General features: G+C 58.3%; 2 protein-coding genes across 2 annotated transcripts; one reads left to right on the top strand and one right to left on the bottom strand.

The window, feature by feature from the left end:
• The first annotated feature begins 5,791 nt into the window (after nt 1-5,791).
• ADI1 (acireductone dioxygenase 1) lies at nt 5,792-9,450 on the top strand. The gene is made up of 4 exons (XM_070428632.1): nt 5,792-6,003; nt 7,679-7,798; nt 8,472-8,651; nt 8,763-9,450. Exons 1-4 carry the CDS (start codon nt 5,884-5,886, stop codon nt 8,880-8,882), a joined length of 540 nt encoding a protein of 179 aa, XP_070284733.1. The 5' UTR covers nt 5,792-5,883; the 3' UTR covers nt 8,883-9,450.
• Nucleotides 9,416-24,421, bottom strand: TRAPPC12 (trafficking protein particle complex subunit 12). Its single transcript, XM_070428631.1, has 12 exons — nt 24,353-24,421; nt 21,521-22,686; nt 19,554-19,670; nt 18,569-18,682; nt 17,885-18,023; nt 15,865-15,977; nt 14,719-14,791; nt 14,049-14,122; nt 11,701-11,799; nt 11,081-11,181; nt 10,331-10,418; nt 9,416-10,015 (listed from the first exon to the last, which is right to left on the bottom strand). The coding sequence occupies exons 2-12, from the start codon at nt 22,679-22,681 to the stop codon at nt 9,773-9,775; spliced, it is 2,322 nt and encodes a 773-aa protein (XP_070284732.1). The 5' UTR covers nt 22,682-22,686; nt 24,353-24,421; the 3' UTR covers nt 9,416-9,772.
• Between the last annotated feature and the right edge of the window lie 1,603 nt (nt 24,422-26,024).

Genomic DNA, 26,024 nt, shown 5'->3' with positions numbered 1-26,024 from the left:
GGACCCAGCGTGGGCTGGTGGGCGTGGTCAGTCTGCATGAAAGCCAAGGACACACACACACACACACACACACACACACACACACGCTATAAAAGTAAGTACAACACCCTAACCGGTCCCCTTCAGAGGAAGGCAGGAGGCAGGGAGGGAGTTAATGATCCTGGCACTGAGCCTGCCTTTCCCGCATGAACTCCATCACGGGGAAACCAAGCAGGAGTGTGGAGGCAACTTCTAAAACCGCTCCAGCCGCCCTGGCCGGTCGCTCAGTGGTTAGAGCGTCAGCCCTCGAACTAAAGGGTCGTGGTTAGATCATCTGGCCTCTGGATCCGGCTGCTACCTGCAGGGCACACGAGGGCGGAGGAGAGCGCTAGGCGGCACCGTGAGCACCCGGACTGCCAGCTCCGACTCAGGACACACTAGGAGAGTAGTTCTCAACCTTCCTAGTGCGGAGACCCTTTAATACAGTTCCTCATGTGGTGGTGACCCCCAACCATAAAATTTTCGTTGCTACTTCATCACTGTAATGTTGCTACTGTTATGAATCCTAATGTAAATATCTGATATGCAGCCGAAACCGGTTTGGCTCAGTGGATAGAGCGTCGGCCTGCGGACTGAAAGGTCCCAGGTTCGATTCCGGTCAAGGGCATGTACCTGGGTTGCGGGCACATCCCCAGTAGGAGGTGTGCAGGAGGCAGTTGATTGATGTTCCTCTCTTATCGATGTTTCTAACTCTCTATCTCTCTCCCTTCCTCTCTGTAAAAAATCAATAAAATATACTTAAAAAAATAACTGACATGCAGGATGTATTTTCATTGTTACAAATTGAACGTAATTAAAGCATAGGGATAAATCACAAAAACAATCTGTAACTATATACGTGTTTTCCGATGGTCTTAGGCGACCCCTGTGAAAGGGTTGAGAACCGCTGCACTAGGACCTCGGCCAGGGAGCAGGAGGGGCTGTAAGTCAGACAAGAGAGACCACGTTTAGGAAAAGGAGCCGAGTCGAGTGCGCACAGACTCACGAGCAGTCATTTCTGTGCAGCCAGGGTTCGTTCCACAGGGAGGGAGGCAGGGACGCCTGGGAGTCCGGGGGGGGGGGGGGGGCATCTGCAAAGTGCCGATCCTTGACCCAGTTGGGGGTACAGGGGTACCCACCATAGAATTCAGTGAGTTATATGTTTGTTTTGTGTCATTTTCTGTATGTTTCTGTGGTAAAAGGATAATTAGAAAAGACAGAAATAAATGATTATGTCAAAGATTTTTTGAAACTTGCATAGTGCTTTTACCAAGAAGTGCCAAAGAAAATTGTAAAGATTTGCACATCTTGGTCTCTAAAAGCTGTAACTGTTCCACCCTGGCCCATGTGGCTCAGGGGGTCGGAGCGTCGTCCCATACACTGAAAGGTCGCAGGTTCAATTCCCAGTCAGGGCACATACCCAGGTGACGGTTGGGGTGCATATGGGAGGCAACCAAGTGATGTTTCTCTCTCTCCCTCACCCTTCCTCTCTCTAAAATCAATAAAAACACATTAAAAACATTTAAGTTTTGCTGGGGTCCAACCCCAGCAGGTCCAGGGGTCCCCAAAGGTGTGGACGGAGTCGGCGAAAAAGGAATGACACGGAGACAGCCTTCAGTTGGTCAGCAGCCTAGTCAGGACCTCTAGCCAGGATCTCCAGCCAAAGTTCTGGTCCGGATCTCCAGCCAAGTTCTGGTTAGGATCTGATGTTTATTGTCTTGTTACATCTGTATTTATACCAGTTGATTTTTTAAAAAAAATATATTTTATTAATTTTTTACAGAGAGGAAGGGAGAGAGATAGAGAGTTAGAAACATCGAATGAGAGAGAAACATCGATCAGCTGCCTCCTGCACATCTCCTACTGGGGATGTGCCCGCAACCCAGGTACATGCCCTTGACCGGAATCGAACCTGGGACCCTTCAGTCCGCAGGCCAACGCTCTATCCTCTGAGCCAAACCGGTTTCGGCTATACCAGTTGATTTTAATCCTGTCAATTTCTATTGTACAGGTTAGGGCGTTTCTTATCTCCATTCCAGGGAGTAAAGATTATGTAGCTTAAGCGTGATTGTTCTTTATTTATTTATTTTTTTAATATATTTTATTGATTTTTTACAGAGAGGAAGGGAGAGAGATAGAGAGTTAGAAACATCGGATGAGAGAGAAACATCGATCAGCTACCTCCTGCACATCTCCCCCTGGGGATGTGCCCGCAACCCAGGTACATGCCCTTGACCAGAATCGAACCTGGGACCTTTCAGTCCGCAGGCCGACGCTCTATCCACTGAGCCAAACCGGTTTTGGCAAGCGTGATTGTTCTTAGTTAAAGTGATTAACTACCCGCCTGGCACTTAGTTAAGGGGTTGTATCCCCTCCCTAACTTCAGGGAAAAATCCCCACCTGGGGAAACAACCTTTCTCTGAGAGGTGACCTTGGTTAAAACACATGGCGCTAAGGAGAGCAAACATATTAAGAACAATATGCTATATATGCCAGGTCCCTTGAAACATGCTGTGCAGATGTTTCTTTCCTGCAGCGACTGTGTCAAGCAGCAAGGATGGACCGGCTTCCGGCAAAGTTGTAACTATTCCTACGTAACAGTGAGTTGCCAGGGCTACATATGTGGTCTGCCCGGTGCCCAGGTGCCAGCCAGGTCTGACCCAGCCCTCCGCAGGCGCTGGCCAGGATGAAAAGGACCCACATGTGCCCCCATCTGACCTCTGGCGGGTGCCCGACTGGTGGGGCTTGTCATGTTGGTACAAGTTAGCTTTTCATCAGAGTGAGATTTGCTTTCTGAAAAGATCTTACAGCTCAGATTTCAGTGTCTTACTTACACATCCTTGTGGGGTTTTGTTACTAAGAAGATTTCGTCCTCACACGAAATCCTGTTTCGGTTGCTGGGGTTCGTGTTTCTGCTTCCTGCCCAGCACAGGTGTTAAACGCAGAGAAAACCCAGGGACTGCTCAGCAGCCAGAACCAGTTTGGTCTCAAACAAAGCTGAAGACCGGCTTCTTGTTCATGCCTCTGGGAATCTTGAACAAAACTTCAGCTGTTTGCGAAGACTGCTATGCTCCCCCACCCCCACCCCGATCTCTCTCCCTCTCCCTTGGCTGGGCCCACAACCCTGGGCATGTGCCCTGACTGGGGAGCAAACCAGGCACCTTTGGCTGCATAGGACGGTGCTCACCCACTGAGCCTCACCGGCCAGGGCGTTATTTCTCCCTTCAAAATGCCACAGCTTTTCATAAGAATGACTATTGGAATTTTCCAAACAGACACAAAAGGGACGGCTTCAGGGACACTCAGCCACCTCCGCACAGCGTCACCGTGCCAGTCTCCTGCGGTTTGTGTGCCCACAGGGAGCTGGCCCTCTGTGCAGGGCGGGAGGGTCGGGACTGCCCCGGGTGGTTACCCGAGGCCCTCACTGCTGACCCTGCGTCCCAACAGCTGGGCCCTGTGCTTCACAGCGAACCCTCCCGTCAGAGCACAGGCCCAGGTTTCGGGCTCCATCCCCAGCAGGGGCTGTGCAGGAGGCCACCAGCGATGGCTCTTTCTCCTCAATGTCTCTCTCTCTCCCTCTCCCTTCCTCCCAGGGGACACTGCAGGGTGTGCACCCGCCGAGGGCTCCACACCACAGGCCTCGCGCAGGCGCCAGGTGCTGAACCAGAGGGTGACAGAGTTCACCCTGCCCTCACCGTTATTATTATTTTTTTTAATATATTTTATTTTTTACAGAGAGGAAGGGAGAGGGATAGAGAGCTAGAAACATCAATTAGAGAGAAACATCTATCAGCTGCTTCCTGCACACTCCCCACTGGGGATGTGCCCGCAACCAAGGCACATGCCCCTGACCGGAATCGAACCTGGGACCCTTGAGTCCGCAGGCCGATGTGCTATCCACTGAGCCAAACCGGTCAGGGCCGTTATTATTAATCTGGCACTTTTGTGGGAGGTAACAGGAATCCGAGCTGCTTAAGCAAACAAAGACCTGTTAGCTCTTTTGAAATGCTCCCAAGGCCCTGGCCGGGAGCTCTGTGGGTTAGTCATCCCCATTGGGCAAGGTTTCAGGTTGGATCTCGGTCAGGGCACACGCAGAGGAGGCAATGAATGCAGAAAGAAGTGGAACAACACACTGTCCGGTCTCTCTCCCTTCCTCTCTCTACAATCAGTGAATACAAATTCTGGAAAGCCAGCCCCACGGGAGAGTCCAGGCGGCCCAGCCAGAGCTCCGTCCACCCGCTGGGTCTCTGGGAGCGAGGTCCTCGGTGGCCACTGGGGAGGCACTGAGCCTGACCGGCTGGGGGAGAAGGCACAGTGCGAGGGGGACACAGCAGATGCTCCCCACAAACACTGCACAGCCGGGGATCCCTATGCTCTGAGTGTCCCTAACGAACAGAACAGAAGACCCACCACTCTGCTCCCAGCTCAGTCTGCAGGTCCCCACCTCCGGCCGCACTGACTGGTCCCTGGATGCCACACGGAGGCACCTGGATAAAAAGTGATGTTTCGGGAGCATTTTATTTTTACATTTTTTCCTTCGGCTCGTTGGGGACCCCCGCCCAGCGCCTCTTCCGGCTCATCTCCGGGGTGACACATATTGGGGTGTCCCAGGCCCCTCCTTGTTCTGTGCTTTGTCCACATACCCTCGGTGACCTTACGGCCCAGGTAGGCTGATGGCCCACACCTGTGCCTCCAGCCGGACGTCCTCCCGAACCTGACCTGAGCTCCCATTGGCCTCACACCTACCACGCGCCTCAGCAGCAGCGCTCACCACCTGGTGGCTGAACGGAGGCCGGGCGTCCTGTTTTCTCTCCCCTCCAGCCTCCACCCTCCACATCCAATCCACTCTCTCAGGTGGTCCCGTCTCTTTGACCTTCAGAACGCTCATCTTTTTGTGTTTTTTTGTTTTGTTCTATTTAAAATATATATATTTTTTATTGATTTCAGAGAGTAAGGGAAAGAGATAGAAACATCAATGATGGCCCGGCCAGCATGGCTCAGGGGCTGAGTGTTGACCTATGAACCAGGAGGTCGGGGTTTGATTCCTGGTCAGGGCACAGGCCTGGGTTGTGGGCTTGATCCCTAGTGTGGGGCGTGCAGGAGGCAGCCCACGATGACTCTCTCTCATCAATGTTTCTCTCTCTCTCTCTGAAATCAATAAAATATATATACTGTATATATATACAGGGCTAAAAATATTTTTAAAAAAGAAAAGAGCCCTGGCCGCTGTTGCTCAGTGGATAGAGCGTCGGCCTGCGGACTGAAGGGTCCCAGGTTCGATTCCGGTCAGGGGCATGTACCTGGGTTGCGGGCACATCCCCAGTGGGGGGTGTGCAGGAGGCAGCTGATCCATGTTTCTCTCTCATCGATGTTTCTAACTCTCTCCCTTCCTATCTGTTAAAAATCGATAAAATATATTTAAAAAAAAAAAGCGAAACATCAATGATGAGAACCATTGACCGGCTGCCTCCTGCACGCGCCGGTTATGAAACGTGACGTCCTGTCCCTAGGTCGCCGGCAGGGATGTTTTGTTATTTTGGGGGACACGTTCTATTTAAAACCACGGGGTCGAAGGCAGCCCGTCCCGCTGCAGGAGCCACTGGAAAGGGGTGAGCCGGGCGCACCCTCCTCCCCGCGGGCCGGTTCCGGCTGAGCGGACCTAACAAACCATCGGCTTGGCCTCGGGCCCGGTGGCGACGGTCGGGACAGCTCGCCTCCAGGGCTCAGACGGGCACGGGCCGCGGCCGCCAGGAGGCCGGAACCGCCCGCCCCGCCCGCCGCGGGCCTCCCGGAGCGCAGGCCCCGCCCCGCCCGCCGCCCCGGCTCAGGTCCCAGGCCGCAGGCCGCTCGCTCCTCGCAGCCGCCATGGTGCAGGCCTGGTACATGGACGCCTCCCCCGACGACCCCCGCCGGCCCCACCGCGCCGAGCCCGCCCGCCCGGTCGGCCTGGAGCAGCTGCGCCGGCTCGGGGTCCTGTACTGGAAGGTACGCGGGCGCGCGGCCGGGGGGGGCGGGGGGGGGGGGCGGGGTGCCTCTTAGCCCCGGACCCCGCGGCCGCGACAGGACCCGGCTCTGCGCACGCTCAGTAGCGAGCCCTGGTGGTCGGCCACCGAGCGCACTGCGCACACTCAGCCGCGGGCCGGGTGGTGGGCGGCCAGGGGTACTGCGCATGCTCCGCAGCGAGGCCGGGTGGTGGGCGGCCAGGGGCGCCGCGCATGCGCAGAAGCAGCAGAAGCAGCAGCCGCAGGCGGGTCCAGGGAGCGGTCCCACGCCCCTCGGTGTCCCAGCTGCAGACGGGACCCCCGCTGGGTCGGGGCGTGCCGGCCGGGACGGGCTGGTGGCTCCGCGCAGGCAGGGCGAGGGGTCAGCGGGGAGGGGGATGGGCCCAGGCTGCCCCCTGGCTGTGAGGTCCGCGTTCTGGAATTCAAACTGTCTTTTGTGTGTGAATTTTTCCCCGGGTTTACCTTTCCTGGGCTGAGATGTGACACTGCAGAGCAATGGACGGGTTAATGCATCCACAGCCTGAAGCATCCTGAGGCCCCGTGGCGTGGTCCGTGCTTGGCGTTTAAGAGGAAGGAGATACTGTCAACCTGCCGCTGTGCGCAGGGGATGAGCTAAAGGGTTCCCCCTGCTTCTCCAAGGCCCCGAACCGAGCGCCCCGGGTGTGTCGTGTGTTCCTCCCAGCACCCGTTCTTGGTCGGGGAACAGGGAGCAGGCGTGCAGTCTGCTCGTGGTCCCCCGGCGGAGCCTAGAGCTCTCAGTGTGAGGTTAGACTTGTGCACATCGCCAGGCGGGTCTGCTAACCTGGGGCCATCTTTGTAGCAATGAACGTGTGATGGCCAGTGCCAGGTCTCCTGTACCAGGTGTGTTTCATTACAGGGCAAGGCCAGCGTGCTGAACGCACTGCCCATGGCTTCAGTTAGGAGTTCAGACTAAACCGGGCTCCCTCCCTGGGGAGCGACATTAAAATCGGACCCTAAAGAACAGAGGGTGCGAACGGAAGCGTGCCAGGTGGGCGGGGGAGGCGGTCAGGTTCCAGGGCTGCCAGGTGAAGCATCAAGAATTGAAGAGTAGCAAATACTCCTCTTTGGTTTACAATGTAGTTTTCTTATTTTTTAAAAATCGATTTCAGAGAGGGAGAGACATCATTGATGAGAATCATTGATTGGCTGCCTCCTACACCCCCACCCCTGGAATTGAACCCCAAACCCGGGCCTGTGCCCTGACCCACATTCGACTGTGCCCTCCTGGTTCAGAGGTTGATGCTCGACCACTGAGCACACGGGCTGGCAGGGACTAGGAACAGAGAAGAGGCACTGGGTCGACGGCTTCAGCGGGGGGCTGGGCGGCAGGCATTCTGACCAGGGAGACGGACTGGCCATGGGAGCTCGGTTGGGCTTTGGAGCGGAGGCTGGCAGAGGACCCGCGTGGGGACGGAGGGGTGCGTTCCACCGAAGCCCCTGGCACCGGGACCCGAGGGGTGAAGAGGAGCCCCAGGAAGGACGTGGGGAGCAGGAATTGATACAGCTGTTAGGGAGAATCACTCGCAGAGGCGGGAACGGAGGGGCCTGGTGATCTGTCTGGAGACAAGCACATGGGAGGCCAAGACAGGCTGTGCCTCCTGCACACGGGGCCGCCTTTCCGTGGTTCAATCTTTTAGCTGGATGCTGACAAGTACGAGAACGACCCAGAGCTGGAGAAGATCCGGAAGGAGCGAAACTACTCCTGGATGGACATTGTCACCATCAGCAGAGAGAAGCTGCCCGACTACGAGGAGAAGGTCAGGAGCGCCGGGCGGTTTGAAGAGGGAGTTGTTAGACTTGCTCCCAGTTCAGTTTTTAAATTTTTATTTTAGTTTTTAAAATTTTTAGACTTTTTCTTTTACTGTTTCCATTTGGATTTTATATCAGAGTCATGCATATTTGAATTTTTTATTAGTAAGATATTAGAGGGGAGAGAAAAGCAGATTTGAAATAGAAATTCTTTAAGAAGGTGACTACCTTCAACACATTTTCATGTGGCTTCTGACCTTCCAGTGTGAGCATGACTGTGCCTGTAATCATGTAATTGCACGTGTGATCCTGTGGCATGACTGCATGTGGTCGTGTGACTGCCGTGTGTGGTGGGTTATGAGCAGGAGCCAGGGTATCTGGGAGTGTCGGCTCTGCACACGGAGGCTGTTGTGGGGCAGCGACCTCGCCTCTGTCACATGTCCTGTCTGTCAGTGGGGACCAGAGAGCACCAGGCGCTGCACACGGAACTGTTGGAGCTCTGCCTGGCACGGGTGTTGCTGTCGGTGTGAACCCTTTAGGTGTTGGCTGGCCTGGAGGACTCATATCCCAGCTCCCCCTACACTTGCTGTAATGCCCCGACTTTCCTGGGAGAGTTCTGCCCACTTAGCTCTGTCACTGAGGCTGGTCTGCAGGCGACTCACCGTGTCCCTCATGGCCTAGATCAAAATGTTCTACACGGAGCATCTGCACCTGGACGAGGAGATCCGCTATGTCTTGGACGGCAGCGGGTACTTCGACGTGAGGGACGCGGAGGACAGGTGGATCCGCATTGCCATGGAGAAGGGAGACATGATCACCCTCCCGGCGGGGATCTATCACCGCTTCACGCTGGACGAGCAGGTGGGACCGTGTGGCTCGGAGGTGGGAGGGTAGGATGTGACTGACAGACTGAGACGCGGGAGTTAAAGGCCTCGACGGCCGGTCTCACCAGGGCTGTGTGCTGTTCCCTAGAACTACGTGAAGGCCATGCGGCTGTTTGTGGGAGAACCGGTGTGGACGGCGCACAACCGGCCAGCAGACCACTTGGAGGCGCGGGGGCAGTACGTGGCGTTCTTGGCGCAGAGGGCATAGGGTGCCCTGGGCCAGCACACCCCTGGCCCGGACGGTCCTGGCGTGACAGCGGCAGGAAACCTACCGTATAGTCCTCACTTTTCTGTCCCTCTGGGAGGTTGTCTGATCAGAGTCTGTTTTAGTGGAAGGAGCCGTAGCCTGATCTGATTTTTACGTAGAAGCCACTGTGGGCAGCCTCGTCTCCACTCCCATGGCCCTGAGCCGGCACCCGTGCCACGTGTGCCGTGTCCCTGCCGTGCTGTCCCGCTGGGACCTGATGCGAGACTCGATGCAGATTGCCGTCAAGGCCACGCCGCCTGTGCGCAGGTGTAAGCAGGCGACAGGACTCTTCTCCCACCGCTGGGGGCGGGGGGGGGGAGGGGGGGGCGGCCCTCATGTAGGGGGACTCATGCCACTTTCTTGTTTAAAACAAAGCAGCTGCCTTGCCCTGGCCAGTAGCTCAGCTGGTTAGAGCACCGTCCCAATGCACCAAGGCTGTGGGTTCAGACAAGACTACACCAACGAGCTCATAAATAAGTGGACCAGCCAATGGGTGTCTCTCTCATCAATAAACTTTAGAAATAAGTAAGCAGCTGTCTCCTTTCATGCTTGGGCTGGAAAGCGCCGATGGCGAGAAGATGGGTCCCTCTGGGCTGGGAGGGGTGTCTCCCTGCAGTTACAGATGCCCCAACGCCCAGGCGCACGGGAACAGTTTACAGTCCATCTTCCCACTCTCCTCTGAGGACATTCAGAACTGACAAACCAAGCAGCCCCGCCTCCAGGAATAAGCAGCATGAGGCCCCGACACCCCAGTCGGGAGGGTTAGCGAGGCCTCACAGGACCTGGACCGCCAGCCCCGGTGGCTCCTGTGCGCAGTTCCCAGGAGCCGGAGCCCAGGCCGGCGGGCGGGGCTAGGCCAGCTTGAGGCACTGCGTGTTGAAGCTGTCGCCCTCGCGGCCGGCGACCGCCTCGAGCAGCGCCTGCTTCTTCTGCGCACTGCGGGAGGACTCGAGCTCGTACATGGTGGTCAGGTTGAAGAGCACGCTCTCGTGCAGGTAGTGCCCGGGCTCCTGCTGCACCAGCGCCTCCAGCTGCCGCAGCGAGTCCTTGAGGCGGCCCAGGTACAGCAGGCACACGGCCGCGTTGTTGTTGGCCTGGAGGACAGGCGTCAGGACTGCTGTGCCCGGGCGTGCGGGCCGGGACCCCACCCCCTCAGAGGACGGGCGTCAGGACTGGGGCTGTGCCCGGGCGTGCGGGCTGGGACCCCCACCCCCTCAGAGGACGGGCGTCAGGACTGGGGCTGTGCCTGTGGCATACAGGGGCGTGCGGGCCGGGACCCCCACCCCCTCAGAGGACGGGCGTCAGGACTGGGGCTGTGCCGGGGCCCCCACCCCCCGTGGCCACCGCCCGGGCCAGAGGGCTGGATAGGGGCCTGCAGGTGTGAGCCCACATCTGCCGAAGCGCCTTACCACTGCATTTGTGGGGTCAATCTTTAAGATCTCTGTGAAGAACCGGTGGGCTTCTGCGAAGTTATTCTGGCCAAGGTGAAGGAAAGCTCTGCGACAGAAGCGACAGTAAAGCCTCAGCCTCCCAGAGCAGCGGCACGGGCGATGTTCGCCCTCAAGTGTGACCTTGAGCCACCTGGGACGGTGACCTCCAGCTGGACAGTGAGTGCCGCCGCTGGCCCATAGCTCGCATTCTGGGTAGAAAGTAAGGTGCTGGGAGCACCCCGCCTCGCCCTCCCCTCCTCCCTGGCGTAGTCGTTACCTCTACCTTCTTTCTAACCTCCAAGGGCCCTCCTTTGCCTCTGTAACTTTCTAAATAAACTTTCACTTTAAAAAAAAAAAAGTGGCCTAACCGTTCTTAATCCCGACATGGCTCTGTGCCTACACTTCCTGCCTCAGCTTCTCTCTGCTCCCGAGGGGGTATCACCGGCCTCACGGTGCTATGTGTGTTGGCCCGTAAGAGCCTCCCCCGGACACAGCGGCGGGTGCTGGGGAGAGTACATACAGACGATAATTTACGTGAAAAATGGGGGCAATGTGAGCACTCTGAAAAACAAAGAAAAGTGCTTAAAGTCAATTCTTGCGGCTAAAAGAACGACTGTGATCCAAGAAAACCCGTCCACTCCTGGGGCTGTGACTGGTTCCGGTTCTGAGACCTGGACAGGGGGCCGCGTCCCGAGGGCTGTATGCGGGGAAATAGTGTGAACTCCGTACCTGTTCATCAGCACCATCATCTTCCCCTGCGGCCCGTCGAGCTTCTGTGTCACTTTCTCCACGTCCTGAAAATACTTCTCGGCCGTTTTTATGTCTCCAATCTGCTCTGACAGAGTCAGCAGTCAGTTCAGGTGGCAGGTCTGCAGCCACGCACAGCTCAGCGCCTGCTGTCACGTCATGAAGACGTTCGTGTCGAGGGGGGACTCTAACCACTCGCTAAGTGTCACTTCCTGCTAAAGCCGCCGGAGACGGTGGGACGGATGCAGTGGGTGGACTCCCTGCGGCCGAGTCGGACCTAACACGCGGGCCGTGCTAGACGCACGGTCTGCAGTCTATACTTTCTGAGAGAATCTTGGCATAGCAGCAGTTACACAGAATAAAAATAAAATTAAAGACTAGAAATTAAAGGTATAACAGGGACAGTTTGAACTGTGACAGCCCCATCGATCTTTCTGGTTGTCTGTGAGCAGTGAAATGACAGACACTCACTCCCCGTGCGCTTGGGCCCTCGAGTTCTTTGTCCCACGAGCTAACTTCTCGGTTGTGCCTTAGCTGCCAGAGTCCCTGGGGACGGTCAGTGACCCCGGCCTTCCCCATGCGCCTTCTCGGGCAGTGCCCACCTGAAGGAAGATGCGGCCGATCCCGCTGAGCAGCTGCGGCTCCTGCTCGGGGTGGAACTGGATGACGGAGCGGTAGGCGTCCACGGCCAGCACATAGTCCTGTGGGGAGCAGCGGCTGTCAGGTGGGGACAGGGCTCTGCCCAAGGCCCCGTGGACCCCGTATGGAGGACACGGGAACACATGCCTGGTAGGAAGAAGGAGGCCCAACAGGAACCCCCGCCCATCCAGGGCGCCCGCCTTGCCCGCCTACAGGCCTCTGTGAACCTAAGGGGAGGCAGTGACATTTAAAGGGTGAGGTGAGCCCTGGCTGGTGCTCAGTGGTTAGAGCATTGGCCTGTGCACAGAAGCTCCCAGGTTAGATTCCCCGTCAAGCAAGCACCTGGGTTGCAGGTTCATTCCCCGTCCAGGTTGGGAGGCAACCAATTAATGTGCCTCTCGCACACTGAGGTATCTTTCTCTCTCCCTCCCTCCATCTAAAGCAATGGAGAAATACCTTCAGATGAGGATTAACAAACAACCACCAAGTGAGGTGAGCCCTGGCCGGTGGCTCAGTAGGTGGGAGTGGCGTCCTGTGCACCAACAGGCTGTGGGTTCCATCCCTGGTCAGGGCACATCCCTAGGCTGTGGGTTCCATCCCTGGGAGGCAACCGATCGATTCCTCTCTCTCACACTGATATTTCTCTCCCTCAAATCAATGAACATATCCTCAGGTGAGGATAAAATGATAAAAAATAAAATAAAGTGAGAGGAGGACTCTCCCAGCCCCGTGACAAAGGCTGTGCGGGCGGGCGTATGCAGACACTCGGGCGGGAGCACACGAATACATTTCTCATCGTTGAAACGTTGAATTAATATTTATTGTCATAGAAATGTTATTCAAAATCATTAAGCGCTGAGGACATAACCCCGTTAGCCCACACACATCACCCCAGGCCTGTGCTGCCGGGCACGGCCACCAGACGGACGCGGAAAGCACGAGCCCGAGCAGCCTTGACTGCAACAAGGGTCCCTCTTTAACCCGGGAAGGGAAGGCTAAGCTGCAGTTCGAATTCCACCTCCCCCTGACAGCGTTCTGAAACCCAGCAACGTGCTCTGTGCTGACACCGCCCACATCCCACCTTTGTGCCGAGGTATTATGACTATACAACAAAGAAATGCATTTTTGTCCCATAATTTTGTTTGTGTCTTAAAAATGCAGAAAAGCCACGAGTGTGGGAACAGTGCCTCCCTCCTGTGGGTTTGGCCCACGGTGAGCGCAGCGTCTGCCTGTGACCTCACGGCTGTGCTGGTTTCTCTGCGCTGGGACTTCCTGGGGAGCTGACAGGGCCGCAGGGCGGGGGCAGCAGGGTCAGAGCTGGCTGACGGGACAGGGGTGGGGAGTGGCCTGTGGAGGGCAGAGGGGCAGGACCGCAGCCTCGGGGAGCAGCTGGTCACTGCGGAGGCTGTGGGCTCGGGGCCACCTCCCTCCTGCCCACACGGCCCAGGGCAGGTGCGGCTGAGGTGTGAGGGGACAGGGACAGGACCACCAAGGCCGGCCGCCGGCCTCTGAGGACACGCGAGCCTGAAGGGAAACCGCTGTGAGCAATAGAGCTCCTCACCCCCACCCCCATCCCCACCCGTCCTCACCACTGCGCTGGGGCTGGAGCAGGTCCCGGTCACACACACCTCTGTGACAGCGGGTGAGCGGCTGTGGCCCTGAACTTACCCCTGCTCCCAGCCCTCCCCGCGCCCACGTGGGCCCATGGCTACATCACGGCGGCCCGCAGGCATGAAGCGCCGTGGTCACGCTCCTCCACCCCGTAAACTGCCCGCCTGCCTGCACCGCAGCTCGGAATGACCTTGGGGGCCGTGGGGGAGCCCCCACCGCTCATCGGGGCCCAGGCGTGGACAGCGAGGCTGCTGCCTTGTGGCTGATGGGTTCCTGCAGCAGCTTCCTCAGCCCTGAGCAGGTCACCCTGGGGCAGGTGTGAGCCGGGCGGGGGGTGGGAGGAGGAAGGGAAGGGTCCCCACACAGGGAGAGGCCCCAGGACAGGCTGTGAGCTGCAGGGCCTGCCCGAGGAGGGGACTGGAGGAGACAGCCCCCCCCCCACCCCCGGGTGCAGACTGGCCGTGCCCTGTGGTTGGTAGGCTGTCCCCTGGGCCGGGGCGCAGTGTCCTGTCCTGGCACCCAGCCAGTCACCCGTCCACTGGTGTGAACCATGATTTAAACTGAATCACCAGACCCATGTTTAACAATTACTCAGGACGAGGAAAACTCTCCGTTCTGTGGAATTTCTCGCACAGAAGTCACAGCACGTGGAGTGTGTTCCCGCTGTGTGGACCCTCCGCGTGCGCCCAGCCCCACGCACCTTCATCAGGAGCAGGCAGTTGGCCATGGAGCAGGTCACCCGGCCCAGGCGGGACCGCCACAGCTGCACGGAGGCTGCAAGAGAGGGCGGTGAGCCAACGCGGCGCCGGGTGGAGCCCGCACACCCGAGGCCGGTGCTCTGGGCTCCGGGAGGAGGCCGCCCATGGAAGGGACACAGCAGCAGAGGCAGGGCGCCGCCTCGGGGGACAGACCACAGGGCCAGGGCCAGCGTCAGCACCCCGAGAACTCCTCACTGTGAAAGGGGGGGAAGGCCTGCTGCCCACGGCCTGTGCGAGGTGCCCCATGGGGTCAGCACTGGGCTCTGCCTTCCCCAGGTCCCAGACCTGTTTCCTACCTCCTCCCGCTCCACGGGGGGCTGGGGGGGGCACGGGCAGAGGTGCTGCTGGAAGGTCACACGCCCGCCAAGTGAGGCCACCTGAAGCCGACTCCCCACAGGGCACCTTCAAACCCCCACGGCCTGCCTCCCCCCCACCCCCGCCCGCCTTGGGTCCAGACCTGCGTGGGCCTGCCCTTTCTCCCATCTCTTCACGGAGTCCCAGGCCGAAGGTCCCTGGGAGCTGCCCTGGGATGAGGGAGGGCTGATTAAGGGACAAGGAAAAGGGGTGAGACCACAGAACCAGCGGGCTGCGCAGGAGGGAAGCCGCACGGACCTTGCCTGTTCTCGGGCGAGATGCTGCTCATGCTGCCGTCCTCAGCCAGGCCTTGCTCCAGGTGGGCCAGGATCTGCAGTCCAAGGAGAACAAAGCCCCGCAGGTGGGCCTGGGCCTGGGCCGCCCCACCTGCCCCCTGGGAGCCGCTTTCTCCGAGAGCCGGGCCTCAGGACCTTTCCCACACACCCCGTCCCGCTCGCTGCCCAGCACCCAGGTGGCGGCCACCCGCAGCGCAGAAGGCTCGGAAGTAGAAGGACGAGATGACCTTGAACCGCCCCCACTCCACCACCACACGGTGGTGTCTTTCCTTCAGTGGGTCTGCCGCCTGCGCTGAGACCATCCCCGGGTCGGGCTGCTGGCGGCTGCAAGTTAGGGTTACGTCACCGTCCCCCACCTGTGGCTGTGGGGCTGCACCCTCCGGGAACCCATACCAGTTCCCCCAGAGCAGCTGGGACTGAGAAGGCCCCTGAGATGCAACCTCATTTCTCTAACAGCCGGAAGCTGCTGCTCCTGCTGGCGTGCTGTTCTAGTCTGAGGGCAGCTCTGCACACGAGCTCCACCCCAACCGCATGCATCATGGCGGGCAGGGGGCAGGCCTGTGAGAACTCTGAGGACCAGCGCTGGGAGGCTTGGAGGCAGGCGGCGGCCTGGGAACGGAGCACTGGCCCCCAGGTCTTCCTAACGTCACCAATGGAACGATCTCATCGCCACACAATTGTTACTTCCCAGCCCAGGGCGATTCGGGGGGCACTCCGGCCCGACTGTCCTGAGTCAGGGGTGCAGGTGGCAGGGTCAGGGCCATGTGCCTGGGCTCTGGGACCTCAGACCACTGTCTAACGCTGCCCAGGGCCTGCTTGGGAGCAGCGGGCGCTCAGGGCACTGCAGGAGCCGAGGGCCTGGCACGCGTCGGAGCTTCCCCGTGCCTGGGCACAACTCGCAGGTGACTTCTACGAGAGAGCTCTCCTGCTTCACCCACAATGCCACTAAAGACCGAGGACTTCAGGACTCCAGCTCCCCAAGCCTGCCCCCTGCCCGCCATGATGTCAGCGAGCAGACAGCACAGGGTCCCAGCAGGCCAGGCCTGCCTTCCTGAGGCGGCAGGGGTGACAGCAGGCACGGGGGAGGGACCAGCGGACGGGAGCCTACCTGGCTGCAGACAGCCTTCACCCGGTGCAGCCGGTCCAGTGACTCCTGCGGGTTTCCCAGGTACTGCTGCAGCTCCGCGTGCAGGATGCGCATGGAGAAGGGGACCATGGAGCCTGCGGCCAAGGCCAGAGCATCAGCCGGTGCTGTGAAGAGCACGCCCTGCCCCGCGCACGCACGCGAGCTGTGCAGACCCCCCACAGCGGGCACCACAGGACCGCCTGGCACCGTCAAGTTCCCCACGGTGCCCGCTGCAAGCATGTACTAGCGTGTCCTAGTAAGCATGCTCCAGGCATCAGAGGGCCAGGGGGTGTCTCCTGCAGCCGTGTAGACTGTCACACTGATGAGACAGCTGGGCCCTCCTCCAACACAAGACAACACAGCACACTGGGCTCAGCATCGTCCACGGCAAGCTCGCCTAGAAGGTGCTCGGCGAGGCTCCCCGGGACCTGCAGGGAGGACCGGCCACAGATGAGGGCGTGGGGGACCCAGAGCCAGGACGGGCCGAGCCAGCGTGCGCCGGGCCCAGGTCCTGAGGATGCCGCTTCAGCCAGAGTCTACGGTATGTATGCATGTGCATGTGTGTGCATGTGTGCGCATGCGTGTGCCTTTGGAGCCAAAGTTGTGCCTCAGAATGGTCCCAGCAGGAGGCACGGCAGCATCAGGGCTGCCCAGACACGGGGACCCCGGCGCCCCCAGCTCCATCAGTCAGTGCCGAGGGGGAATGAGCACCACTGCTATTCGGGAGTAAAACAACTTACACATTTCTTTCTTGAATGTGGGGGACATGGCGAACAGTCACAAAGCCGGTATTAATGTAGCAAAACTCTTTCAGAATTCAACTCTAACAGGTGTTTTTTAAAAGAAGAAAATTTGACATCCTTTTATAATATTAATGTGCCCCTCCCCCCAGGAACAGTTCAAAGCAACAACAGAGGAGCTTCCGGGTCCGGCCCCTCCGCCTTCTGGGGTGAATATGCTGAGTGGGTACAACTGCGCCCAGCGTTTAATAAAAGGCATCGAAGCTTATTCATACACATCATGTGTTTGCTCACATGCTGCAGCTAAATGAAATGAATCGGAATCGGACACGGATGCTGGTCACACCACAGAGCGAGAAGGAACATCAGTACACATCCCGGACGCCACTGTGGGCACTCAGGAGGGCCTGCGGTCCCTCACGGGTTACGGTGAGGCCGCCTGATGGCGCGAGGCCACCGTCTGCTCTCCATCCGAGTTCGGACGCCGTGGCTTCAGCAGCGCCCCCTGGTCTCTCGTCCTCGGGGGAAGGAGGCGGCAGCGCACCCTGAACCCGGACTTCACTCCCGAAGCTGCAGGGTCCCGGGGGCGCCACACCGTCCTGGCCGGGGCAGCGCCAAGCGCGGCCTACTCCCCAGCAGGGACTGCAGACAGGACCAGCGGGTGCCAGCGCCCAGGGCGGAGGGCAGAACAACGAGGCGGTCCCTTCCTCTTAACCCGCTGGTGTGTGACTTGCTGTTCTGAGGGCCCGGCTCATGGACTCAACAGGACAGGAGACCAGACGCGGCGGTTCAGTGAGCTGGCCCTGCAGACCATGAAGGTCTGGACAGCCTTTCACTCGACAAAACACCTCCAAACTGCCCCCCCACCACCCTGCCTAGTTCTCATTTCCTGCTGCTCTGTCTCACGTCGCCCACATTTTTCAATAAATTAAATGACAGCAGAGGCTGAGACGGCACAGAACAAGCACGGGCGCACGGACGTGTGTGCGTCCCTTCCCTGAGCACGTCTGAACCTGGTTACAATGCAAAGTACTTTTTACTCTGGAGCAAGGCCAGGAAGCCTCAGGGCCCCCAGCGTCCTCACTGGACTCTCACGGGAGCTGCCTGGGAAACGGGGGGTGAACCCGTGGCCCCGTGAGCGCGTCCAGGTGGGGGTATTACAAGCAGGTGAGGCTCTCAGGCCCACTGCCAGGTGCCTGATCGCCCAGAACCGGGAAAGAAGGAAACAAGGACACCAGCTGCGTGCAAAGCGAAGCCCTTACCCCTGCGCCCCGGGTACACGTGCGGGTAGTACTCGTAGTAGAGGTCGGGCTGGTCCAGGTTGCCAAAGGGCTCGAACTCCAGCTCCGCGTTCTGGAACAGGCCCAGCTTCACCAGCAGCGCCAGCCGCACGAACCACAGCTGCGCACGTGGAGGCACAGGTCACTGCAGGGTGGACCTTGGGGACGGGCCTGCCTGATCCCCCTCCCCCAGGCACCCCCTTAACTGCTCCGGGTGACCTGTGCCCACACGGAAAGCTCCAGGAGGCAGGAACCCAGGGCCTCTGCGGCGTCCACCCCACCCCTACCCCGATCCCCTAGACGGCTCTTCCTCTTCACACTGGTTCTGCATCTTTATCCAAGAACTGCTGTTACCAGGAGAGCAGCCCTGAGGAGGCCGGCCCCGCCCTGTGGGCCACATCCCTGACCCGCCCCAGCCCCTCCCCCAGCAACTCTGCAAGGACACTGGGTGCCCAGCCTTCAGACCCCTGGTCTACGGACAGAGACAAGTCCAGGTCACACCTGTGTTGTCACAAAGGGGGACCAGAGCATTCTCACCCTGGGACTGAATTCGGGGTTCGAAACCTGCTTTGTCCCCACTGTTCTTACTGGAACAAAAGGTCCCGGCCCCTCCCATGCCCCCCGCCCCCCATTACAATAAACAACCTGGTGCCCGCCCGGCTGTACCTGCAGCGAGTCAGCCGTGTGGCTGGTGGGCAGCCCGCTCTTGCCGTAGCCTTGGCCGTGGGCTGTGAGGAGGCGCCCGCACAGGTCCACCGCTGCCCTCCAGTTTCTGCTGCTCTGAAAGGCAGAGGCAAGACGGGCCCTCGAGCACCGGGCCGTGTGCTGGACGCAGCGGCAGCGCCAGGTAGCCCGCCCAGCGGAGGCCACCGGGCAAGGCCAAGGTCCTCGCCACACGTCCATCAGGCAGGAAGGGGCCAAGCACGGACCCAGCCCAGGAGAACGCAAGGATGCCAGCACGTAACTGCCAACGGCCACGGCGAGAACCTGGGGAAAGGTGGCCGCAGCCCACATCCCAGCTGCCCGCCTTTCTCCCAAGATAACCATCTGTGAGCTCTTTCTGCTTCACCTTCCAGTTTAAGATCAACGCTCTAATGGGAGGCTGTGCTGGCTACGTGTGCGTGTCTGTGAGGTCTGCATGTGGTGTGAGGAGCTCTGTACGTTTACATGCTTCTGTTATTAGCATGAAAGCCTTGATGGACTGCACTGCTGCGACCGGTCACAGGCCAGTCTACCAACACAATGCACTTCCGCGCTGTTTCCTGCTGGGGCTTGAACCACAGGCACACCCGTGCACTAACGAGCCTTCCATACTGAGTGGAGACGACAGGACATTTTAAAAAAGAACAGAAAATGATTTCCCTCTGGACAGTCTACTTGATGAAGCTTATCTAATCCACGTACCCTCTGCTTCAAGCAACCCGATCACGTAAAACAATGGCCTTCAGACTAACTGGACTGCACACTGGAAGCGTGCTGAGATGATGCTTTTTGCTACACAGGCCTGGTACCCATTCTAACAAAATTCTATTTACGTGCAAGGGCTTTGGAGAATATGTGCAAGGTAATGACTCCAAGGAAAACATCATGAAGGCAGGCAGGACTTATCAAGAAGACACACAACCCTGGAAACAAACACACGGCTCCTTACAATGAGCTGCTTCAGGCCGACGAACGACTGCTCCACCGAGCTGGCGTCCGCCACCGTCCTCCGCGCCGCCGCCTTCTCCCCCAGGAAGCGCAGCAGCAGGTCCTTGATGGCATCTCCCTGGGAAGGACATGCGAGACAGGTCAGGACAGCGCAGCGTTCCCTAACTCAGCTAAGCAGACATCACCCCGGAACCCGCTCTCTATCGGTACGTGCAGGTCACCGTGCGGTTAGGATTCATAGCTTCCCCTGACCCTGACCTCGAGTGGCCCAGGTTAAACCACAGAGCAGCAGCCCTTTCTCAATGCGAGTGCTGAGCGCTGTGCGATGCTGTGGCCGGGGAGTGAGCTTCTGGGTCCCGACCCTAACGCCACGTGCAGGCCCCGGTCCTTTTGGCACATTTCCAAACACCCGAGGACCCCTGGTCCCAGCACCCGAGAGCCACCGGGTTAAGGGTTAAGCCACTTCCATGGCACCTTCCATTTCCCAGAATTACGGGGGGCGGGGGGAGGGGGAGGGGAGACCTGCAAACAGCAGGCGTTGGAAAGCAGGTGCTGAAGGCCAGACCCCGATGTGAAGGGAACACCCCGAGGAGGGCGGGAGGGGAGAGACAGGACACAGGTCACCTCGGGACAGGGAAGGAGAGGTGCTCACCGCTATCTCCTATCTGGTTTTCCAATCTACCAATAAAATGAGCCGCTCAGTAAACAACTACTGTGACATCGCTTGTATGCGACACACCCCAGGGCAGAGAGAGGGGAGCCAGTGCTCTCAGCTGCCTCCCAATTGTGGGCTGTGGGTTGCTCGGTTCGCTGCGGACATCCCAAAGCTGGGCATCTGCAACTAGCGAGACTACCTCCTCCTTTTTAAGAAGATTGATTTGAGAGAGAGAAGACGTTGATGAGCCAGAGATACATCGATGGGTGCCTCCCGCACGTGCCCTAACGGGTCAGACCGGGTCGGACCGGGTCGGACACGCACCTTCCAAGGCACAGGGTGAGACTTCTTCCTGATGACTAATTCCCAAGAGCGGGATTCCGGGGCAGTTTTTAAAACTTTATTTTAAAACGTTGTACCAAGTTATGGTCCCATCAGGGCTGCCCGAGACAGGCTGCTTCCCACTCTAACAGCACAGCATAGGAAGGAAGTAGATCAGGGAAGGGGAATGGTTTTATCCTCCAGTGGACTGAGCTGACACTGCTACTCGCACACAGGACGTTTCTGTTTTTATGATGATTACTGGGGGCACTCCTATCTCCTTGTTGAGTCTGCGAGAGCTTTGTCCACTCGAGCACATCAGACACAACACAAGCACCCGACCATCTCGTAAAGGCCCAGCGTCTCTGAGCAGAGAACCCCGGCTCCAGCTGTGGCCAGCACAACTGATTCAAGAAAAACCAAGGGAATGAAGTCTGTTTAAAAACAAAGGGGGTGGGAGACTTATCCTGTGCTGCAGCCCAGACGTCACCAAGAAGCCGGTCACACCAAGTCTGGAGCCACTTCTGAGAACTTCGAGGTAACCAGCTCCTTCGCTGAAGTCACCCCTAAGACCAGGACTATTTCCTTAAATTACATCAGGCACATCGACAGGGCCTGAAATCACCCAGGGACATAACACGGACCCTTACAATCAGAACCTTAGGACTCCTAAAAACAGGACTTTCCAATGCTTGAAAGGGTATGCACTTATATGTGGCATATGCGTATAAAAGGTATTCTACTTGTATATAGCATCTCTGTGTATAGAAGGTATTCTACTTGTACATAGCATCTCTGTATAGAAGGTATTCTACTTGTACATAGCACCTATGTGTATAGAAGGTATTATATGCACGTATATAGTAAATGTATATAAAAGGTATACATGTATATAAGCAACAAGCAGCTGGGGACTGAGGTGTGGACAGAAGGACCTACTTCATGGAGATCACCTGCGAGCATTGCCTCTTCCCCGGAGGTGCCGGCCTCACCTGGATGTTGTCGAACTTGAGGCCCGGCATGGTGAGGTTCTCCTTGTCGACGAACACGGTGCGGTACTGCTGCGTGGCCACTGACACCAGGACCTCCCTGGTCGCCTCCCCGGGCAGCCAGGCGTCGCTCCTGCGGTCCATCTCGCTCATGCTCAGGGCGGTGGCGAAGGGGTCCTCACTCCCTGCGAACACGGCCTGGATCTGGGAGAAGGGCTTTGGGGACGGAGGGGTTTCCTGCGAGGCCGTGGGCACAGCTGGCTCTGAGCTCTCTGTCCCCGGGGAGGCCAGTGGCGACAGCTGCCCGGGAACCGCCGTGCCGGCGTGGGGGTTACTGACGGAAATGAACGCGGAGGTGGTGAAGGAATCAAAGAAGTCCGAGGCCAGGGAGCTGGCGCTGGCGGTCTCCCCGAAGAACGTGCTCAGGCTGGGGCTGGGCTGGACCGCCGGGGGAGGCGTCCCGGAGGCCGGCCGGCCGGGGCCGCTGAAGCTGGGCGACTTCACCATCTGGGACTCGAAGCCGTCCTGCAGGAAGGGGCTGGGCTGGGCGGCCGTGGCCGGGGCCTGGCTGAAGATGGTGCACACGGGCACGGGCTCATCCTTGGGAGGGGGCGTGCCCTGGTGCCTGGGGCCCGGCTCCCCGGCATCGTCATGCTCACAGGTGGACAAGCCTTTCCCTTCCGGCTCCGGGTCTGCCTTCAAGGCCGCCCTGGCGCCTGGAGTGCCTTCCGAGACGCCCTTCGGTGCCTTGTCTCCATCGCTCTCGCTGTCAGGACTGGGCTTGTCTGCAGCGCCTTGGCCTTGGCCCGGGACACTGTCCGGGCTGTGGTCAGCGCGGCCTCCTGCAGGCTCCCGGACATCCTGCGCCCCACCAAGGTCCCCGCCCAGGTCGCCGGCGTCGTCTTCGCTGTTGTTCGGGGAATCCGAGATGAGGACGCTCTCCATCATGTGCTCGCTGAGCTTGTCGGCGAAGTGATTGGAATCATCCGAGACGGCCTCATTCTCCTCTGACCCAAACTCGTCGCCCCCGAGATCAATGGTTTCCTCCTGGAAGAGCGGCCCGGGTTCTTGCTGGGGTGCCTCCGGGGCGATGCTTTCTGCTCCCCCCTCGGCCAGCCGGGGCTCTGCGGTCAGGCTCTGCTGAGTGCCCGGAGAGTCCTCCATGGTCCCTGAAACAAAGGCAAATACACCAACCTCATCCGCTTTTCCTCCCAGTTACTATTAAGCTCATTTTATCTTATTCTTTTCTTTCTTCTTTTTAAATATATTTTTGTTGATGTCAGAGAGGAGGGGAGAGGAAGAGAGAGACAGAAACATCAATGATGAGAGAGAATCAATGACTGGCTCTTGCACGCCCCACACTGGGGATCAAGCCTACAACCTGGGCATGTGCCCTCACCGGGACTCGAACCCTGACCTCCTGGGTCATAGGTCGATGCTCAGCCACTGAGTCACGCCGGCCAGGCTACTTTATAAAAATGGTAAACACGTCATCTTACAATTGTCTACCAGTGGTTCTCAACCTTCCTAATGCCGCGACCCTTTAATACAGTTCCTCATGTTGTGGTGACCCCCAACCATAAAATTGTTTTTGTTGCTACTTCATCACTGTAATGTTGCTACTGTTATGAATCGTCATGTAAATATCTGATACACAGGATGGATTTTCATTGTTCGCGACCCACAGGTTGAGAACCGCTGGCTCTAGAGCCTCGTCTAGACCCATGGAAAGTGCAACAGCCAGAGCGACCCCTACTGGCCAACTGTGGACCCTGGGTGATAAGGACTTGTCCTCTGGCTGCAACCTGTCCCGGCCGGTGGGGACACTGACCACCGGGAGGCTGAGACACCGTGCGTCCCTGCGCCTGCTGCTCAGTGTTGCAGTGAACCTACAACTGCTCTGAACAGTGTTTATCAGTTATACGTTCACGTCCGTACTCAAAAGACTCCATTTCTCCAGCCACTTATGTATTGTTGTAGTAAAAGACAGGCAACGTAAACTCACCACCTTCGTCATTTCTAAGTGTACAGTTCAGTGTATTAAGTACATTCATGTTGTGCAACCATCACCGCCATCCGTCCCAGAACGCCTCTCATCTTGTAAACCCAGCTGTGCGCTCGTTAAACGAACGCCTCTCCCAGCCCGGCACCCACACCGCCGTCCTAGGAACCTGGCGGAAACGGAACCAGCAGTGCTTGTCTCCCTGCGGCTGCCTTACTTCACGGAGCATGTCCTCAAGGCTTATAAGACCAGGTTGTAGCAAAGATCAGAATTTCCTTAAACGTTTTTTTAAATCCTCACCTTAAGATATTTTCCCATTGCTTTTTAGAGGCAGGAGGGAGGGAGAGAGAGAAACATAGATGTGAGAGAGACACATTGATCGGCCGTCTCCCACACGGCCCCACTGGGGGCTGGGAGTGAGCCCGCATCCCAGGGGTGTGCCCTTGAACGGGAATCGAATCTGAGACCCTTCGGTCCACGGGCTGATGCTCTAACCACTGAGCACACAGGCCAGGGCTTCCTAGGATATTTTAAAAGAAATCCTCTGAAAATTACAAAGCGAGGCAAAAAGCAACAATCTTTCAAGTCACAGCCTAAGTCTGTAACGATGTTTAGATTCTCCTCGGAAACCTTGTTTCAGATAACATCATTAATGAAACCCCTCTGCCTGCTCCGGGTCCCCCTCTGCCTGCGCCCCGAACCCCCTGCCTGAGCCGCCGACGCCTCCCGCCGCGACGCGCCAGTCCCCGCGGCAGACGCGGCCGGCGGAGCCCCGGGAGGAGCGGGGAGAGCTTGGGACGGCGGGAGCCCTCCCTGCAGCCGGCGGGCCTCACCTGCGCCCGCGGGGTCGGTGAGAAGGGGAGGCAGCAGGAAGGGGGCGTGAACGCTGCGCCTCCTGCACCTCCTGCGGCGCCTGCGCGCACCTCTGCTGCGCGCATGCCCAGTGCAGCCTCCTCCCCGACCTCTCAATGGTGGCGGCCGGAAGCGCATTGCGTTTCCGGTTCATGCAGCGGGGGCGGGGCCCGGAGGTGTGAGGCGGGGCCACGGGGCGGGGCCTGAGCCTGGGGGCGTGAACGTGGCGGTGTGGGCGGGGCGATCTTGGGACTGGAGCGGGAGTTACTCAGCCTCCCGGTGATCAGTGTCCCCACCGGCCGGGACAGGTTGCAGCCTGAGGACAAGTCCTTATCACCCAGGGTCCACAGTTGGCCAGTAGGGGTCGCTCTGGCTGTTGCACTTTCCATGGGTCTAGACGAGACTCTAGAGCCAGCGGTTCTCAACCTGTGGGTCGCGAACAATGAAAATCCATCCTGTGTATCAGATATTTACATGACGATTCATAACAGTAGCAACATTACAGTGATGAAGTAGCAGCTGAAAGGTACACAGTTAGGCTTTTTTCATCGGGGCCAAAGCGCCCTGGAAACTATTTTCAGGGTGTGTCTTCGTGCCTTCCTGTACCGTCGACTCTTCCTGCTGCTCATCGCCACTATTTGCATAATAACATTAATGATAAAAAGGGTCGTTGTAGGCCGTGGGAACCGCACCAGGTGTCTCACCGGTGGGGTCAGACCAAAGCTGGGCTCAGCAACCTCCTACTTGGGTTCTGGCTAAGAAAAGAATTCAGAGCCAAGACCCGAACTCGCTAGAGACGATTCATTTGAGCAAGCAAAGAGAAAGGACACTCGAAGAGCTGCCCTGGGGAATGGCTAGGATTCCTTTTAAAGCCTCGGAGGGGAATTTACTGCTTTGTTCTTCAGACTGACCTGTCTGGGGCCGGCGGGTCGCCTGTCCTTGCATGGAAGTCAGATGGGGCTTTCCTCCAGCCCCTCTCCCTTGTCATCTATGGGTGGGGGTCTACCACCTGACTAACCAAGTGCGAGAGGACAAAAGGCCGGGAAATCCCGCCCGCATGACCCGAGGCTCTCTAGGATGGAGAGTGTGCCTCCCGAAATGCCTGCCATTCTAGGGTGGAGAGCAGTCCTAGGGGCATGGTCTTGAATTGATTTTCTCCAATATCTGCGCTACCGGTTCTTTCTCATCACTAGGTGTCCAGGAGTTCCTCCCTGGTGACCTGTACCTGGCCCATCGTCCTTGCTCTGCTCCCATCTATCTACCTACAACATCCTATCCTATCCTATATAATAAAACCATAATATGCAAATCGACCGAACGGTGGAACGACCGGTCGCTATGATTCACACTGACCACCAGGGGACAGACGCTCAATGCAGGAGCTGCCCCCTGGTGGTCAGTGTGCTCCCACAGGGGGAGTGCCACTCAGCCAGAAGCCGGGCTCACCTGGCGAGTGCTGCGGGGGTGGCGGAAGCCCCTCCTGCCACCTCTGCTGTGGGCGAGCGGTAAGGAGCAAGGGGTCCCAGACTGCAAGAGCCCCCTAAGTGAGAGGGATGTCTGACTGCTGGCTTAGGCCCAATCCCTGACTAAGCTGGCAGTCAGACATCCCCTGAGGGGTCCCAGACTGCGAGACGATGCAGGCTGGGCTGAGGG

Source organism: Myotis yumanensis, unplaced genomic scaffold, assembly GCF_028538775.1.
Source record: "Myotis yumanensis isolate MYYU_CA2020_CCGP unplaced genomic scaffold, mMyoYum1.0.hap1 SCAF_11, whole genome shotgun sequence".
Lineage (NCBI taxonomy): Eukaryota > Metazoa > Chordata > Mammalia > Chiroptera > Vespertilionidae > Myotis > Myotis yumanensis.
Note: the sequence above shows the minus strand (reverse complement) of the source record. Positions and strands in the feature narration are given on the sequence as shown.

Excerpts from the sequence above, each read along its gene's own strand:
- ADI1 (XM_070428632.1), top strand. The coding sequence starts at position 5,884 with ATGGTGCAGGCCTGGTACATGGACGCCTCCCCCGACGACCCCCGCCGG. Across the intron at positions 6,004-7,678 it reads TCGGGGTCCTGTACTGGAAG|CTGGATGCTGACAAGTACGA; the intron begins GTACGCGGGCGC and ends TCAATCTTTTAG. Across the intron at positions 7,799-8,471 it reads TGCCCGACTACGAGGAGAAG|ATCAAAATGTTCTACACGGA; the intron begins GTCAGGAGCGCC and ends CTCATGGCCTAG.
- TRAPPC12 (XM_070428631.1), bottom strand. The coding sequence starts at position 22,681 with ATGGAGGACTCTCCGGGCACTCAGCAGAGCCTGACCGCAGAGCCCCGG. Across the intron at positions 18,683-19,553 it reads TCGGCCTGAAGCAGCTCATT|AGCAGCAGAAACTGGAGGGC; the intron begins GTAAGGAGCCGT and ends TCTGCCTTTCAG. Across the intron at positions 14,123-14,718 it reads CTCGCCCGAGAACAGGCAAG|CCTCCGTGCAGCTGTGGCGG; the intron begins GTCCGTGCGGCT and ends CCTCTCTTGCAG.